This window comes from Stenella coeruleoalba (assembly GCF_951394435.1).
Source record: "Stenella coeruleoalba genome assembly, chromosome: 16".
Lineage (NCBI taxonomy): Eukaryota > Metazoa > Chordata > Mammalia > Artiodactyla > Delphinidae > Stenella > Stenella coeruleoalba.
This window is the reverse complement of record NC_137162.1, coordinates 65,220,230-65,240,255: the sequence shown is the minus strand read 5'-3', so window position 1 is coordinate 65,240,255 and position 20,026 is coordinate 65,220,230. Positions and strand designations below refer to the sequence as shown.

Below are 20,026 nucleotides of genomic sequence, written 5' to 3'. Positions count from 1 at the left end.
TCCAAGTGTATTGAAGTTGCATTCCTTAAATGCAAAACTCCTTAACATGTTTCATATTATTTTCAAATGATATTTTTGCTCTACTCTATTTATAGTTTTATTTCCCTTCACAGTTAGTGTTTGTAATCTTTAAAAGAAAAAATTGTATTCTGTCTTGCAAGAGCTTTATTTCATTGACAAAACTTGTAAAGAACCAGCTTTAAAATCTGTTTTATTTTCTATGATTTTCTTGTCTACTCTCTATTTTTTTCTACTTTTTCCAGCTTAACTCTGTTGTTCATTAGCTAGTTTCTAGAGATGAATGCTTAAGTAACTTTTTTTCCCATTAAAAAAATAAGTTTCACACGATAACTTGCAGTTATTACAGACTTAGATGCATTTTATAAGTTATAAAATGGATTCTTATTGTCTTTCAGGTATATATATTTCTCACTTTACATTATGAGTTCCTCTTTAACCTGTTATTTAAGAATAATTTCTTTGTTTTCAAACATGTTTTTCTGCATATTTTTAGTGCTAATTTAATCATATTATGGTGAAATAACATAGTTTGTACTGGACTCATTCTCTGGAACTAGATAGACTTTTTTCCTTTGTTATATACTATGTGGTCAATTTTTATAACACTCCATGTGTATTTGAAAAAAATATATTTTTTCTTTGCTATAGAGTATTAATCAAGCCTTTGAGATGACTTGTTCAAATCACATATAACCATTTAAAAATTTTTGCTGTTCTGTTTGAGATTTCAGTTTCTGATAGCTGATGAATTTGACCTATTCAGATTTGGGAAGCTACTTCCCTGAGGAAGTTATGCTTAAACTGAAATCTAAATGATAAGCAGAAATTATTCTGGAGAAAAGGGAAAGAAAGGCCATTCATGTAAATTTAACTAGGTAAATTAATGAAGTTATAGTCTCAATTCATTTTAAACTACACTTACAAATAAGCACTATTTCATAAACAGTAGTTCTAAATACCACTTGGTGATTCAAAGATTAAATAATTAAGAATTCTTTCTACTCAAGTTATTTGTGAGAACTACACAATGCAAACATTTGTAAAGGATTGATTACTTTTAGAAAGGCTGATATTGAATTTAATTTTTAATTTACTCTCTTGCAGAAATACCTATTGTATATTTTAGAAAAATTCTGCCATTTTTCCAGTATATAAAGACACTTTGTACAAAGTTTTGATACGCATGTAGTTAAACAAATTTAAAAATCCTAGAAAATATTTCCTTTAAATGGTTAATAAAATGAGAGATGAAAGAAATAAATGAAAGGAAATTAAAGGTGCTGGGGTTGCATGCACCAACACGAAGTGGTTGTATCCACAAATTATGGGACAATTGGGTGAAAATTGCACTGTAGAGCTTTGGGGCTTTTTTTTTTTTTAGTGCTGATTGGAAATCTGTAGTGTATAGAAATGCGAAGCAATAAAGAAGCAAGAGGGGAGGGGGAAGAGGGAACCAACACAATGGAGATCCCAGGCGCTGCACTGGGCCCTTTTCTACATGCAGTATAATGTGGTGAAAAGCATATGAGCCATGTTATCATTTTGTTTTTCAATTGCTTGATTTGGACATTTCAACAACTGAAATTAAAACTGAGGTTTTATAGTTAAAGTTTTAGCTTGATAAATAATCTTAAGTAAAAAATTATAAATGAATGCCTTTAGAAAGCTTTTTCAATTCCAGGAAATTCCAGGAGCTGTGCTTTTTTGGCTCCTATAAATTATAACATTTAGCAAAAGGCAGTAACTACTGCATTACCAAAGGGCATTCATCCAGCAAATCTAGATTCCAGACAACACCATCATTTTAGGGAAATAATTTAATGACTCAGAGTCTAGCAATATATCTTTTAAAATAATAACGTGCTACAGAGTGTTAACCTGCTATTTTTGTGGCAAGAATACATGCATTTCTTTTTGATTGTTTTCTACATGAAAATGGAAATAACTGAGTTGACAAATGACACTAAAATACTAAAAGTGCCTAACTTTATAATGGGCTTCATTTGTGAAAGGAAGATAGCATTGGCTTTGATTAACAGATTTCCTACTGGGAAATAAATTATCTTTTTCTCCATCTTGGGTTGTAGTCTAAGTTTAAACTCATTTTTTAGATGTAATTGCTATATTAAATAATTTTCTATAAAACTCATCCTAACAATCAAAAAGCGAAACCTTCAACCACTCTGAGTTCCATTCCACAGCTCAGAAAATAAAGCAGTTAACAGCCCAACCTACCTCCAAATAATTGTATACAAGATGTCAGCCAAATATCTTAAAAGGATAAGCTCTTTTTAGAAACTCATGCAATTTTAATTTATTTTCTCATTTTGTTCTTTTGCAGTGATAGTGCACATGGTAGAAGGTTTTGGTATTCTTTTCCAAGAGTTTAAAAAATCTACTTTGTTTGAAGTGCTAATATAAATACAGTTTGAATAAATAACCTGTAAGGTGAAAGTGAATCTAATGTATATAAGGAACAGTTTGTTGTCCATTGTTTCTTGTACAACACAGTAAGGCTTTAGACCTCACTTTATTCTATTAATGTTAAAGGGCCACCATTCAGCAAAACACTAAGAGTTTTACATTTCAGGTTTAGTAGAAATAAAGTGGTAAATATTCATTTTATAGTGAATGAGTAGACAGGGATGATATCAGGGAACATCATAGGATATAGTAAGTGACTGCATTTTGCAACACCGAGAAAACATTTCTTAGAATATTTACACTTAAAAGAAAAATCTTGTTCTGCTGCATCACCTCTCAAAGAAGAAATAGCAACAGAAGAAAAATGTACTGGGTTTAAGATTCTGCTATAGTAGTATTTAAAGTGCTGCCTCATTTTCTCACAAGCTAGAGAAGTTACTTTGCTCAAAATTAATTATTCCTTTTTTTTCAAGTTGCTTATGAACTAGATTTGTAAAGATTCCTAATTAGCCTAATCATTCCAACCACAGTTCCCTGTCCAAGTCACAAGCTTAGCTTTTTTGAAGATAAAGCAAGACTAGGAAGATTTTTCTAATTTTAGCATTCACCAACCTTGTGACTATGGGCTGATCACTTGGTCTCTCTGTGTTTGTTTCCTCCAATATAAATAGGACTTCGCAATAGTACATACCACATAGAGCTTTGAGGGGATTAAATAACCATGCACACACACACATATACATACTTACATTTAGTACATTGCCTCGTATGTGACAGTACTTAAGCAAATCTAATTAATAATTGGTTGTAGTAATGATAATAGTCCGAGTTGCAATAGCATGGATTAAGATGGTATACGTATAATCACGAGTAGCTACAGACAGTATTTAGTGAGCAGTCACTATGTGTCAACAGATACTTTTTTATGCTTGACTTGTATCACTTTATTTAACCAGCAAAACAGTACAATGAGATAAATAAAATGCTCACCTCCATTTTATGGATGAGGAAAACACTAGGGCACAGAAATTAGAGAAATGAATGCAACACAGAAGAGAGAGAGGCATATGTGTTTTAGAAGGTAATAAAATAAAAAGGTTAGAAGAGAAAAAATATTTTCTAGATGCCTAAGAAAACATATAAAAATTATCTAGATTCAGAGACAATTTATTAATTAAATGTTAAATGTAAGAACAATTAAGAACAATACAGTTGTAAAAATTTCCTTAAAACTTTAAGAAAATACTGATTTATTGGAGTCCTGGATTTGTAATTCCTTTTTTATAAAATATCACTGGAAAATTAAATTATAAAAAATTTGGCTGACAGCTCTCCTGAAAAGTTTCAACCCTTTGATCATAACACAAAGCAAATACTAACTCCTGTTATCTCTTTTTTTGTTTTCTTAACATCTTTATTGGGTTATAATTGCTTTACAATGGTGTGTTAGTTTCTGCTTTATAACAAAGTGAATCAGTTATACATATACATATGTTCCCATATCTCCTCCCTCTTGCATCTCCCTCCCACCCTCCCTATCCCACCCCTCCAGGCAGTCACAAAGCACCGAGCTGATCGCCCTGTGCTACGCGGCTGCTTCCCACTAGCTATCTACCTTACGTTTGGTAGTGTATATATGTCCATGCCTCTCTCTTGCTTTGTCAGCATCCTGCCAAGGTCAAACCTGCCACGCTTTCCAACGTATTATCTGTAACCATATTTCATGGTAGTTCAAAATTTCTACCTGAAAGATTTGGGAATCATTCTAATCCCAGATTTGAATAGTTCCTGATTTATAAAGGTCTAAAAAATAAAATCACGTACTCTTTCATTTATAAAATTTCTCCTATACTTTTATATTTTTAATTACAAAAAGTCAAACAATATAGATATATCATGTAAAATGTTAAATCTCTTTTAATCATTTCCATTCCATCCCATGGATAGCTATACTTAACAGTTTATCTATATCCTTCCAGTTCTTTCTCTGTAGTGTTCTCTTAAAAATAAAACACACCAAAAATTTTGTATACTATATATTTATTTGTGACAAGCTTTGTTTTTACTTGTCAATTACATATACGAGACATCAGTACCAACAGATCAACTTCACACTTTTTTTTTTTTTTTTTAGGTTTTCACTCTGTATTTATGACACACGTTCCACATCCAGGATCCTCTCCAGTCAGAAGTTCTTTAAGACAATGCCGTCAAGCTTGGCCAGTTGGAGAATGGAGTCATCTGACTCGCCCATCCTGAGAATGGCCTCGCAGATGGCATAGGTTTTAAACTGGCCGTTGAACCTGCCTGTCACCTTGTCAACCTTGGCCACGTTCATCTGGATGGACGCGTGGTCCTTGGCGCCTATGATGCGGTTGCTGGCAGAGCATTTCCGCAGCATGTACAGGTCCACGAACTCGCCGGCATTGTTCTGCATGTTGAGGGAGCGTCTGGTGGCACCACAATGAGCGTGAGCGCAGAAAGAACTTCACACTTTTTTAATGACCATAAGAACCCATGATGTACCTGAATCATAATTATTTATATCCTTTTCTATAGAAATTTTATCTCTATTTGTTGTTATTACAGAGTAATTAATATCTTTATAACCTTGTTCGTATGTGAAAATATTTTTGTAAGATAGATTCTTAAGACTGGAAAAGCTGGATCAGTACATTCTCAAATTTGTAGAGTCTGCCAAATTGCCCTCAGAGAACATTTTCACCAATCCGCACAAGATAAATAATCCTACCAAAAGTGAATAAGAATATGATTTACAAAACCTCAAAAATATTTTGGTATAAATCTAGCAAAACATGTACAGGATCTTTATGCTGAAAGGAACAAAATGCTGATGAAAGATGCCAAAGACCTAAATAATTTGAGAAAAATACTATGCTCAGGGGTTGGAAGGCTCGACATTGTAAAAACATCAGTTGTTCCCAAATTGATACTTATATTTATTGCAATTCTAATGAAATTCCAAGTAGGATTTTTTAGATATAGACAGCCTGATTTTTTAAAGTATATGAAAATTCAAAAGATCTAGAATAACTAAAGTGATTTTGAAAAAGAAGAATAAAGTTGGAGGAATCATTCTACCTAAATTTAAGATGCACTGTAAAGCTATGGTAATCAAGACAATGGGGTATTGGTGAAGGGATAGACACATAGATCAATGAAACATAATAGTCTAGAAATACATGGATAAGTGATTTTTCACAAAATGCAAAAGAATCCAATGGAGAAAAAAATAGTCTTTTCAACAAATAATATTGGAAAAATTGGATATCCCTATGTAGTAAAAATAATCTACCCTAAGCCTCATATGTTATCAAAAATTTAACTCAAAATGGATCATGATCTAAATATGAAATGTAAACCCATAAAATATTCTTTTAAATATAGGAGAAAACTTTTATGACCTGGTGTTAGATAAAGAGTTCTTATACATTATACCAAAAGCACATTCCATAAAATAAATAATTATTAATTAGATTTCAACAAAATTTAAAACTTTTGTTCTTCAAACACACTGTTGAGAGAACGAGAAGATAAACTTCAGAATTAGAGAAAGTATTTATAAATTATATATCTGATAATGATCTTGTACCCAAAATATATAAAGAATTCTCAAAACTCAATAATAAGAAAACAAACAACTCAATTTAAATGTTCCTGAAAATACCAAGTTCTGGTGGGAACGTGGAAAAACTGGAACTCTCACATATGTGCTGGTTGGTAGTTTCTTCTTTACCATATGCCTCAACAATACTATTCCTGGGAATTTAAATAAAAATTTATGTTCACACAAAAATCTGTAATGAATATGTAGGTAAGCTCTATTCATAATTTCTAAAAAATTGTAAATAATTCAAAATCCTGGCAAAGGACTGATTTGTCTTTAAAGAAACAAGAAATTCCTGTTAGATCCAGACAATTTATAACTTACAAGAAAGCAAAAGAAAGATGAGCAAAAGTGCCAGCTCCCCATGTCCCTGGTCCCCAAGGATGACACTGAAACAAAAGGGGCCAAATAATATGACGATGTGACATGAGTGTCAGTGTAACCTGTTACTCACTGAGAAGCCAATTTCAATTTAAAGGTAAGCTGTTTTATAGTCTGTCGTTGTACACTAATGGCAGCAAGGCAAAAATTCTCACATCTATTCAAAACACTGGAGGTGATAAGAAACTGCCTCATGACGCCTTCCTGGGAAGATAGGTAAGCAGGTGGAAAATGGTCTTGTTCACAAGCTCCGGCATGCTCTCATGTTCCAGGAATATCGCAGGGAATTCTGCCAAGACTTAGATCTGCTGTAGTTAAGCCTTTCCCACATGGCCTATGTGGAGACATGCAAGGCAGATGCTTACTGTATGCCTCAGAAATCCCACTCCTGGGTATTAACCTTAGAGAGTGAAAACTTACGTTTACTCAAAAACCTGTACATGAATATTTATAGCAATCCTAGGCATAATCATACAAACTGGAAATATTCCAAACGTCCTTCAACAGATGGATGAACAAATGTGATACATCCGTTCAATGGCATACTACTCAGCTATAAAAGAATGACTGATGTGATCAACAACTTGGATGAAAGCACTGTGTTATGGATTCTAGATTTGTGTTTTGTGTTTTATATGGTAGAATTCCTTTACTCTTTAAACATATTATCCTTATAATTTCATCAAAACATTTGTGTTTTTTCTTTCACATATATTATGAACTGAACTGTGTCCCCTCAAAATTCATATGTTGAAGCCCTAACTGCCAACACGACTGTATTTGGAAACAGGACCTTAAAGGAGATGGTTAAGGTTAAACAAAATCATAAGGGCAGGGTCCTAATCCAATAGGACTGGTGTTCTTATAAGAAGATGAAGAGACACCAAAGCTCTCCTTTTCAGCTCACACACAGAGAAAAGACCATGTGAGGACATGGCGGGAAGGTTGTCATTTACAAGCCAGAGAGAGAGGTCTCACCAGAAACCAACCCTGTCAGCATCTTGATCTTGGACTTCTAGGCTCCAGCACTGTAAGCAAATAAATATCTGTTGTTTAGGCCACTCAGTCTGTGGTATTTTGTTATGATAGCCCTAGCAAGCTAATGCTATGGAAATTACTTTTTTGTTATGATGCGAATAATGGACTTAACATTTGTTTCTGCCAACATAAACAATGAAATGTCAAAACAAAATGTATTAAATGTTTTCCCAAATGGTCCAAAATGCCACTTTTCTTAGATTAAATTCCTGTTTCATATGGATCTGATCTTGGCTTCTCTATTGTTTTCCATAGATCTATTTGCATATTCCTGTGCCTATACGATACTGTTTTAATTATAGTAGCTTTTATGCTTCGTTTAATATCTGGTACAATAAGCTTTCACTTATGTTCTCTTGTCAGTTTTCTTAAATAATTTAATTCAATACTGCCCTCAGTTCCATTTGTCTATACAAATACTATTCAAAGTGCCAGTTCACAAGGAAATAATAATCTTGCAGCAGAATGTAAATTAAATATAATACTTTGTGTACTGTTTATCTGACAGTTTTCATAGTAAGGCCTTTTCCATAAACAAACCAGTGCATTGATTCTGACACATTCTAATAATGAATTGGAGAAAAAACCATCTACTCATATAAGTTGCAGATTTGTGGACCACACTATAGTAACATCGGCTTAGACTTCCTCAACCATGAATAAGCTAAAACCAGGGAACCATGTTTGACCTAGAGGTTTTTAATCAGCCTGCAATAGGGCACAAGTCCCTTATTCTTACGTTTCCTCATCAGTGTTTCTGTTGACTTTCCCACTCTTCCCAGTCTGGGGTACAGAGAAGGAGAACTAGGACCTTCTCAAGGGTTTAGGCAGCATATAATCCCAGGTAAAAGTTCTCATATCATTTCTCACTTACCAAATGGTTGAACTTTTGTCTTCTTCACAACTGCTAGGTACATTGCTCTGACATCAAATTCTGTATTCTTTCCTGCTCTATTATTTATAGTATAAATTCTGGTTCTTTGGAACTCACAAATCCCTTTTTCTCTCAAGAAATTTCACTTCTTATAATAAAGCCTTGGTGTCTAGACTACTGTTTTGGTTTGTTGTTTTAAAACATTTTCTTTGTGTGTTTTAAATTCCTTAAGCTATCCTCAGCCCTTCAGGAAAAAAAAAAGTGTTAAATGTTAGAGCTTGGTGTGGGCTGAAGTGATAAAAGAGGGAAAAGTAGTAGCATGGAGAAACAGTTACAATCTGGCAAAAACTGACCAACAGAGGAGCCTGGAGTTGGAGTAGAGAGTGAGAGAATACAAGCACAAGTCAGACATGCTTGTGGGACATGAGTATTTCCCAGGGATCTGAAAAATTTGTGGAGCGAATCTCATAAAAAGACTGGACATTGTACACTCGTGGAAGAGGAGTCATAGGCAGACAGATCATTCTAGATGAGTCATAAAAAGAAGGGTGACCCCCACAGTTGAAGAAGTTATAGATATTCAGATTCCATATATATAGTAGACACTTATATGTAGCATATATTTTAACAACAGTCCATTTATTATGGCTATTACACACTATATAATTGAAATAAAATTTAAAAAGAATAGGGAATATGTTGCTGAGTGATTAGGTCATACATTTGTATAAAAACTGATTTTCTGTGAAATTAATGAGTAGAGGAATAAAACAGTACAGGATGTGACCCTGGCTTTTGGATGGCAGTCCATCTATAGACCCTCTAGCAGACAGGATTGATGTCTCAGTATTTCACATACATAGCTTCTGTTTCTACTTGCATCTTATCTCTTACAACAAGTTGTAATATTTCAAAAGTACTATAATCGTTTCCTCATCTCAAAGAGTGCTCTTTTTTCATTCATTTACTTAGGTAATATTCTTGTATATCTTCAATTATTACTTGCAAAAAAAAAAATTTTATTTAAATTCCCTCCACATGGATAACCTCTCTACTCCTCAAAAAGAATGTACATTTAAAAGAGAAAGAATGCAATAAACTGGTTTCACATGCCATTTATTTATTGATAAGAAAGTCTCCAAATAAAGTTGGAGGGGGGTATGATTTGATACCATGTATAACAACTTTCTATAAAGTTCAATTTGCTTTTACTTTGTAACAGAATGATTTGAAATCTGAACTTTACATATGAATAAAACTTTATTTATGAACTTCATATATTACCTTTTTTTTATTCTTGGTAGATAAAACTGCCTGTTATTTTTCCTCTCATATGTAATATCAATATAATTATAATCTCATTAGCATTTGTATACATGCATCTTCCTATTCTATTTATTACTACCATCCTTTCCTCTGTTTCTTTCCTATTTTGTCCCAGGCCCATAATACCAGGTCAGCATTTACCTGACAGTGACACTAAAAATAATGAAAGCCAAGATTTATAGAAGGCTTATAAAATGCCAGTCCTTATGTTAAGCATCTTATAATCGTACGTAAATTATTTCATTTCATTCTCACAACAGTCCTATAATACAGGTAATAACAGTTTCCCTTGTTGACGAGGAAGCTGAAGCTGAATGATTGAGTAATTTCACTGAAGTCCTAAGTAGCTGGAAGTAGAAGAACCAGGATATGAACTAAGATCTGAGTGCAGAGTTAGTGTCATTAGAAATTAAAATAATCCTTTGCACTTAAAACAGTATTCATCTCCTACAAAATTTTTTATTTTCCAAAATTTTCTTTAAGGATGATTTTCTAAAGTTAAAGGTCAAACTAAAAGAATGCATTTGCATTCTTAGAGGATGAATGAACACAAAGCAGTTCCTTGCACTAAATTGCTATCTCCTATCATTAAATTATTATTTCTTACTGCAGTTCTCCTAGCTTCTGTGTTCACATGTTTTCTCTTCTGCATTTCTATTACTTCTAAATGATCTAGCTGAAATTCTTCTTTCAACTTGAAAACTTTCCAAATAACAGACTTCAGGCTAAGATGTGAGTAGAAGAACATGCAGAAAAAGTGACTCCCCAAACTCCATAAAAAATGACCAGGAAAGCATTAGCACTATATGAAAAGTCATTCCCAAGACCAGAATAAGCTATGAAAGTTATGAGACTCATGTATACTCTGTAATCTGAAAGGAAATTAAATAATCCCCTATATGACAAGAAGAAACTCAGGAACTATTCCTTCCCTTGCTCCGGCCTGGAAAAAATAGGTTTAATTCAGGCTATGGAAGAAAAGTTGGAACTGGGCAAGGTATTTTGGAGAAGCAAAGAAACTACATGGTCGGAGTAGAGGAGCGGTCCCTTCCCTATTTTTTACAAATCAGCATAAGGAAGGAACACGTTTCATAGATAGGAGGTAAGGAGTGTAGATGTTTAACTGTGGGCACAGGATCCTTCCGGTTCCATGTGCAATTATATACTTAGTATTTTATTTATTTATTTATTTTGCGGTACGGGGGCCTCTCACTGTTGTGGCCTCTCCCGTTGCGGAGCACAGGCTCCGGACGCGCAGGCTCAGCGGCCATGGCTCACGAGCCTAGCCGCTCCGCGGCATGTGGGATCTTCCCGGACCGGGGCACGAACCCACGTCCCATGCATCCGCAGGTGGACTCTCAACCACTGCGCCACCAGGGAAGCCCTATACTTAGTATTTGATGGAAACTGGTTTAGTATTTTCTATCAAAAAATCTTATTAATATCTTTATTTTAGAGTCTCTGAAAAATTATGAGGAAGGGAAATATGTTATCGGGCAAAATTTCATGAAATTAAATCTCTGGAGACTTTTGACTTTCGTTTCAGGCCTCCAGTGAATATGCATTATTTTGAAATAGAAAAAATTCAACTAAAATATTTCCAGGAAGTGCATGATAGTAGGTCTAAATTTCCCCTCTAAATGTCATCTCCTATTCAGCAGGGCTTAATCCAATTCATTCTTCCCCACAATGTTCTCACTCACACTTGCTTCTCTGTGAGCATTATTCCCCTGACATGACTGCTATTTCCTCCTCAAGGAGCAAGTATAGCACATGAAGATGAAAAGTCAAAATCTTTCTCTTAAACGTAGGAAAATAAGATTATTAAACTGGATTTAACAATGACAAGACATGTGCCTTTTATAGGCTAACTGGAATGGAGAATTATTCTGAAGGTAGCCAGCTATATTAAAAACCAAAACCAAAAACACACAAAAAACAGTTTCAACCAGAAAACTGGAACATGCTTTTAAACAGTGTCCCTATTCAACTAAATTCCAAATATGGGCTTGCAATGGAGAAACGCTGATTTTCTTCCTTGATTCCATATGGTATCTGGTATTAAGAATGAATGACATAGGGTGCAGAAAGGACAAACGGTAGCAGAATTTCAGAAGTGGGAAAGGCTACCTAATGATTACAATAGATTTCAGAGCTACAGCTATGCTACAAATAAATAGCCTGTCAGGAGTTAACAAAATGTCCCAAGAGATGTACTATAAAAGTCAGCCACATGCAGAAATCATTCAATATAAGACAGCTGTCTTATTTTAAAGTTTAGGGCAATAGTGATTGATCACCAAATCAATAGGCTGATGTGCAACGGAAGCTCCCTCCTGGGAAACACTGTGTGTTCTTAGAAGATGAAAACATCTTTTGGGACTTGTACACGGTGGTAAAATTTTCAAATATTTAAATAAGGTAAGTAAGTATTCAGACTTTGGATCACCTTCAACGTGACAAAATATATCTGATATTACCCAACATCCTGATCTTTGCCATATAAAAATCCTGTATCAGGTTAGATAGTCCTATTACGGTAGCTTTGCAGTGAGAATCTGGTTAAGACCTGCATTAAAGTAAGTTCTTCGATCTTACTGCACATGAGAGCAAATTGTTTATTTCCTTGCCTCTGAGATGCCAAGGCAAGTAGTTTTCACAAAGACAAATCTAATGAGACTGTTCTACTTGTTGAGAACTGGGCTCAGGAAGCATGTCCTGTCTATTCTGAATTGACCTGCTTCATAACCTTGGTGATCTGGGGTCTGCTTATTTGCTCAGAAAATTCTAAAAAAAAATAACACAGAGAACACCACTGGGCGTCAATGTGGTTCCTAACTAGAAGTTTTGTTCCAAGTGTATATGGTCCGAGGGATTATCTAATGGGAATATCATAGAGTTGTGGATTTTGGAACTAACAGGAACATTGGAAATCATAAAGTGTGACCCACTGACATCATAGACATGACCAATATTTATTAGATGGAAATGATAAAACCAGATCACATATTTACCTGCCCTCTGTGTTATATCTTATGTGTCAACTTGGCAAGGCCACCATACCCGGATTTTTAATCAAACACATCTAGATGTTGCTGTGAAGGTATTTTTCAGATGAGATTAACATTTAAATCAACAGATTTTGAGTAAAGCAGATTCCCTCCATAATATGGGTAAGCCTAACCAAATGAATTGAAAGACTTAAGAAGACTGGCCTTCCTGAGGAAGAGAGAAATCGGCCAGCAGACAGCCTTCATACTCAAACTACATAGTCAGTTCTTCCCTGGGTCTCCAGCCTGAAGGTCTACCCCTGCATATTTTGGATTTGCAAGCCTCCATAACTTCATGAGCCACTTCCTTAAAACCTTTCTCTCTGTCTCTGTCTCTGTCTCTCTCTCTGCTCTGTTTGGTTCTGTTTCTCTGGAGAATAGTGACTAATCCACATTTCATCCTGCAAGGGTATCTCATCACACTAAGAGCTATCTAAAATCCTTTGCATGACCTACAAACTCTCCATGATCTGACTGTTGGGAGATCCCTTTAACCTCATTTACTATCTTTCTTCCCCTCATTCACTGTGTCCAACTACACTAACCTTTTAACCTTGCGTTCAGTCCTCTCGTGGAATTTTATTCTCTATAAGAGCCCAGTCCTTTATTTCACTCAGGTCTCTGCTCAAATATCACCCTTAAAGGCTCACAACTCAAAGTGGGGTTCATGAGCTAGCAGCATTGACAAGACCCAGGAGCTTACAAGAAACAAAGAACCACAAACCTCATCCTAGATCAACTGAATCAAAATCTGCATTTTAGTAATATCCCCAGCTGACTCATATGCACGTTAACGTTTGAGAAGCATGGATGCAAAGTGTCATTTCCCATCCTTCTTTGGCCCTTTGCCTGCTTCTTCTTTAAGGCACTCATCAGTAACTGACATGATAATATATGTTCATATATCTGTTCATTGACTGTTCCTCCCACTATATTGTAAACCCCAAAAGGCCAGGGACTCTAATCCCAAGACTAGAACCCTTCCTGGCACATAGTTAACCCTCCCTCTCTCTCTTTATATATATATATATACCGACACACACAATGAAGAAATGGCAGACATGACAGAATTTTCTTCTTTAACCAGTTTTCTCTGTCTAGAACACTCTTCATGAGCTCTTTGTTCCTTTAACGCTTACTTATAACTTAGGTCTCAGCCAAGACAGTTCTTCCTTTGGGCAAGTTCTTCTTGATTCTTCTTGTGTTGATTGTGCCCTTTGGATGTGCATCCATGTACTACCTCATCAGAATACTTATAATACTACATAGTAGGTCCTCAATACAGCATTAATGAGTGAATGAATGCTGACTGCAGCAGACAGCTCTTAAATAACCACTCAGCATTCTCTACCCAGTTTCCCCTAAGCAAATACTGATTTTTGTGTACGTATCAAATCTCCTCCAGTAGGTCATGTACTTCAAACTATATCCGTTCTGCAGACTCAGAGAGTAGGATCTAATTGTCCAAGACAAAAATAGCGGACCCTTTGTCCTTGCCGGGGATTGGTTTAAGAATGGGCATGCACTTCAGTTCTAAGCAAGGAGACATGAGACCACATCTGGGCTCTTAGAAAGGGACTCAAAATGATATAACTCTTTTTCTGCCTCTGGAAAATTTTGGTGTACAGGTTTAATACTCAGAAATGCTATAGCCATCTTGCTAACAGTTAAAAGATGAAGCCAACCTACATGAAAGGGTTTAGAGAAGTGAAGTCAGAGCTTAGACGGTCCTACCCAGGGAATTTTTGTCCTTGTTGAAGATGAATGAGATCAGATTTTAATTATTTGAAACTGGAAACGTTTTTTTTAGGTTGGTAATCTGAGTATTAACTTATACACCTTCCTGGTGTTTGAAAAACAAGAGTGATACTAGTAATTATTAGTGCACATATTCTCTTTTTCTTCCCCAACCAGAACATCCAACAGTACTGAGAGAGTCTTCTGTAGTATAATAAGTAGCTAACCCTTGAACTTATAAAACTTACTTCTTAGTAGCCATTAATAAATAAGCATTTACCAATGGCATAGCTATTATACTGTAACTGAGAGAATATCAATTTTAATATTAAAATGCAAATCAGAAAATTCTTACTTGTTTTAGCTGTCTGAAAAAGCATTTCTAGACAACTTACATAAATTCTTTAAACAGTGATATAATCAGTACAGATGTTATAATAGTCAAGACCTATGGTATCAGACAGCCAAAAGGAAATAGGAATTAATTGGATGCATTTCAAAAAGTAAGAGTATAGGGAGATTATACCAAATGATTGTCCACCTGCCTAAATTGTTGAAGGATTCTGTGCAGGAACAGTATAAGCAAGATGGCATATTTTAAAGGTAGATTATTCCCTGAAGTAGGTATTAGTGTTACATAGGTAGTTTTTCCTTAAAAGTTTGTGATTTGACTCAATTAGAAATTTAAAAGGACACTCAACAAAAACCTGAATCCAATGCACAAATAAGGATTGCATCCATTTACTCATTCAGCAAATATTAATTAAATACTAGATTGTGCCCAGTACTGAACTAGACACAGGTAATGCAACAGTGAACAAAAACCAGAAACAGTCTATAACCTTATGGAATTCACAGATTAGAGGAGAAAAAATAAATTAAATAATAATGCAATTATATGTTAAGGATGAAAGCAAGTTACTGAAAATTATGCAAGCATACATCAAATAATTTTTAATAAGTCTGGACTATTTGGGAAGCCAGAGAACTAAAAGAGGAGCAGAAGTTAGAAGGAGGTGGCGAGGAGATATCTGAATCAAGGAGTACAGAATTAGCCAAGGCCAGATTGGTTCAAGATGGCGGAGTAGAAGGATGTGCTCTCACTCCTTCTAAAAGCTGAACAATCATCGACAGGAAGAAACTGGAACTCACCAGAAAAGATACCCCACATCCAAAGACAAAGGAGAAGCCACAATGAGATGGTAGGAGGGGTGCAATCACAATAAAATCAAATCCCATAACTGCTGCGTGGGTGACTCACAAACTGGAGAACACTTATACCACAGAAGTCTACCCACTGGATTGAAGGTTCTGAGATTCACATCAGGATTCCCAACCTGGGGGTCTGGCAACGGGAGGAGGAATTCCTAGAGAATCAGATTTTGAAGGCTAGTGGGATTTGATTGTAGGACTTCGACAGGACAGCGGTAAACAGAGACTCCATTCTTGGAGGGCACACACAAAGTAGTGTGCACACTGGGACCCAGGGGAAGGAGCTGTGACCCCATAGAGACTGAACCAGACCTACCTGCTAGTGTTGGAGGGTCTCCTGCAGAGGCAGGGGGTGGCCCTGTCTCACCATAAGGACAAGGACACTGGCAGCAGAAGTTCTAGGAAGTACTCCTTGGAGTGAGCCCTCCCAGAGTCCGCCATTAGCCGCACCAAAGAGCTTGGGTAGGCTCCAGTGTTGGGTGGCCTCAAGCCAAACAATCAACAGGGAGGGGACCCAGCCCCACCCATCAGCAGACAAGTGGATTAAAGTTTTACTGAGCTCTGCCCACCAGAGAAAAAGCCAGGTCTACCCAGTCCCTCGCATCAGAAAACTTCCACAAGCCTATAGATAGCCTCATCCACCAGAGGGCAGACAGCAGAAGCAAGAAGAACTACAATCCTGCAGACTGTGGAACAAAAACCACATTCACAGAAAGACAGACAAGATGCAAAGGCAGAGGGGCTATGTACCAGATGAAGGAACAAGATAAAACCCCACAAAAACAACTAAATGAAGTGGAGATAGGCAAGCTTCCAGAAAAAGAATTCAGAATAATGATACTGAAGATGATCCAGGACCTCGGAAAAAGAATGGAGGCAAAGATGCAAGAAATGTTCAACAAAGATCTAGAAGAATTAAAGAACAAACAAACAGAGATGAACAATACAATAACTGAAATGAAAAATACACTAAAAGGAATCAATGGCAGAATAACTGCGTCAGAAGAATGGAAAAGTGAGCTGGAAGACAGAATGGTGGAATTCACTGCTGTGGAACAGAAGAAAGAAGAAAGAATGAAAAGAAATGAAGATAGCCTAAGAGACCTCTGGGAAAACATTAAATACAACATTCGCATTACAGGGATCCCAGAAGGAGAAGAGAGAGAGAAAGGACCCGAAAATAGATTTGAAGAGATTATAGTCGAAAACTTCTCTAACATGGGTAAGGAAATAGCCACCCAAGTCCAGGAAGTGTGGAGAGTCCCATACAGGATAAACCCAAGGAGAAACACGCCAAGACACAGAGTAATCAAATTGGTAAAAAGTAAAAACAAAGAAAAATTATTGAAAGCAGCAAGGGAAAAACGGCAAATAACATACAAGGGAACTCCCATAAGGTTAACAGCTGATTTCTCAGCAGAAACTCTACAAGTCAGAAGGGAGTGGCATGATATATTTAAAGTGATGAAAGGGAAAAACCTACAACCAACATTACTCTACCTGGCAAGGATCTCATTCAGATTTAATGGAGAAATCAAAAGATTTACAGAGAAGCAAAAGCTAAGAGAATACAGCACCACCAAACCAGCTCTACAACAAACGCTAAAGGAACTTCTCTAAGTGGGAAACACAAGAGAGGAAAAGGACCTACAAAAACAAACCCAAAACAATTAAGAAAATGATAATAGGAACATGCATATCAATAATCACCTTAAAAATGAATGGATTAAATACTCCAACCAAAAGACACAGGCTTGCTGAATGGATACAAAAACAAGACCCATATATATGCTGTCTACAAGAGACACACTTCAGACCCAGGGAGAGATACTAACTGAAAGCAAGGGGATGGAAAAAGATATTTCATGCAAATGGAAATCAAAAGAAAGCTGGAGTAGCAATACTCATATCAGATAAAACATACTTTAAAATAAAGAATGTTACAAGAGACAAGGAAGGACACTACATAATGATCAAGGGATCAATCCAAAAAGAACATATAAGAATTACAAATATATATGCACCCAACAGAGGAGCACCTCCATACATAAGGCAACTGCTAACAGCTATAAAAGAGGAAACTGACAGTAACACAATAATAGTGGGGGAATTTAACACCTCACTTACACCAATGTACAGATCATCCAAAAAGAAAATTAATAAAGAAACACAAGCTTTAAATGACACAGTAGGCCAGATAGATTTAATTGATATTTATAGGAAATTCCATCCAAAACCAGCAGATTACACTTTCTTCTCAAGTGCACACAGAACATTATCCAGGATACATCACATCTTGGGTCACAAATCAAGCCACAGTAAATTTAAGAAAATTGAAATCGTATCAAGCATCTTTTCTGACCACAACTCTATGAGATTAGAAATCAATTACAGGGAAAAAAATGTAAAAAAGACAAACACACGGAGGCTAAACAATACGCTACTAAATAACCAAAAGATCACTAAAGAAATCATAGAGGAAATAAAAAAAATCTTAGAGACAAAAGACAATGAAAACACGACAATCCAAAACCTAAGGGATGCAGCAAAAGCAGTTAAGAGGGAAGTTTATACCTACCTCAAAAAACAAGAAAAATCTCAAATAAACAAGCTAACCTTACACGTAAAGGAACTAGAGAAAGAAGAACAAACAAAACCCAAAGTTAGGAGAAGGAAAGAAATCATAAAGATCAGAGCAGAAATAACTGCAATAGAAACAAAGAAAACAATAGCAAAGATCAATAAAATTAAAAGCTGGTTCTTTGAGAAGGTAGATAGAATTGATAAACCATTAGCCAGACTTATCAAGAAAAAGAGGGAGAGGACTCTAATCAATAAAATTAGAAATGAAAAAGGAGAAGATACAACAGGCATCGCAGAAATACAAAGCATCCTAAGAGACTACTACAAGCAACTCTATGCCAAAAAAATGGACAACCTGGAAGAAATGGACAAATTCTTAGAAAGGTATAACCTTCCAAGAATGAACCAGGAAGAAACAGAAAATATGAACAGACCAATCACAAGCACTGAAATTGAAACTGTGATTAAAAATCTTCCAACAAACAAAAGTCCAGGACCAGATGGCTTCACAGGTGAATCCTATCAAACATTTAGAGAAGAGCTAACACCCATCCTTCTCAAACTCTTCCAAAAAATTGCAGAGGAAGGAACACTCCCAAACTCATTCTATGAGGCCACCATCACCCTGATACCAAACCTAGACAAAGATAGAACAAAAAAAGAAAATTACAGACCAATATCACTGATGAATATAGATGCAAAAATCCTCAACAAAATACTAGCAAACAGGGCTTCCCTAGTGGCGCAGTGGTTGAGAATCTGCCTGCCAATGCTGGGGACATGGGTTCAAGCCCTGGTCTGGGAAGATCCCACATGCCGCGGAGCAACTAGGCCTGTGAGCCACAACTACTGAGCCTGCGCATCTGGAGCCTGTGCTCCACAACAAGAGAGGCCGCGACAGTGAAAGGCCCGCGCACCACGATAAAGAGTGGCCCCCGCTTGCCACCAACTAGAGAAAGCCCTCGCACGGAAACGAAGACCCAACACAGCCAAAAATAAATAAATTAAAATAAATAAAGTAACTTTCATCTTAAAAAAAAAAAATACTAGCAAACAGAATTCAACAACACATTAAAAGGATCATACCCCATGATCAGGTGGAATTTATCCCAGGGATGCAAGGATTTTTCAATATATGCAAATCAATCAATGTGATACACCATATTAACAAACTGAAGAACAAAAACCATATGATCATCTCAATAGATGCAGAAAAAGGTTTTGACAAAATTCAACACCAATTCAGGATAAAAACTCTCCAGAAAGTGGGCATAGAGGGAACCTACCTCAACATAATAAACGTCATATATGACAAACCCACAGCAAACATCATTCTCAATGGTGAAAAACTGAAAACATTTCCTCTAAGATCAGGAAGAAGACAAGGATGTCCACTCTCACCACTATTACTGAACATAGTTTTGGAAGTCCTAGGCTCAGCAATCAGACAAGAACAAGAAATAAAAGGAATATAAATTGGAAAAGAAGAAGGAAAACTGTCACTGTTTGCAGGTGACATGATACTACACATAGAGAATCCTAAAGATGCCACCAGAAAAGTACTAGAGCTAATCAATGAATCTGGTAAAGTTGCAGGATACATAATTAATGCACAGAAATCTGTGCATTCCTATACACTGATGATGAAAAATCTGAAAGAGAAATTAAGGAAACACTTCCATTTACCATGGCAACAAAAAGAATAAAATACCTAGGAATAAACCTACCTATGGAGACAAAAGACCTGTATGC

The 20,026-nt window shown here is 35.9% G+C and overlaps 2 protein-coding genes across 14 annotated transcripts in view; both read right to left on the bottom strand.

Moving 5' to 3' along the window:
* CTNNA3 (catenin alpha 3) overlaps nt 1-20,026 on the bottom strand; it is a 1,677,393-nt gene that overhangs the window by 425,554 nt on the left and 1,231,813 nt on the right. The window lies entirely within an intron of this gene.
* Nucleotides 4,467-5,018, bottom strand: LOC307175036 (small ribosomal subunit protein eS21-like). The gene has a single exon (XM_079899810.1). The coding sequence runs from the start codon at nt 4,880-4,882 to the stop codon at nt 4,631-4,633; it is 252 nt and encodes an 83-aa protein (XP_079755936.1). The 5' UTR covers nt 4,883-5,018; the 3' UTR covers nt 4,467-4,630.

Bases quoted from the DNA above. Each gene is read 5' to 3' on its own strand.
- LOC307175036 (XM_079899810.1), bottom strand. From the start codon at position 4,882: ATGCAGAACAATGCCGGCGAGTTCGTGGACCTGTACATGCTGCGGAAA.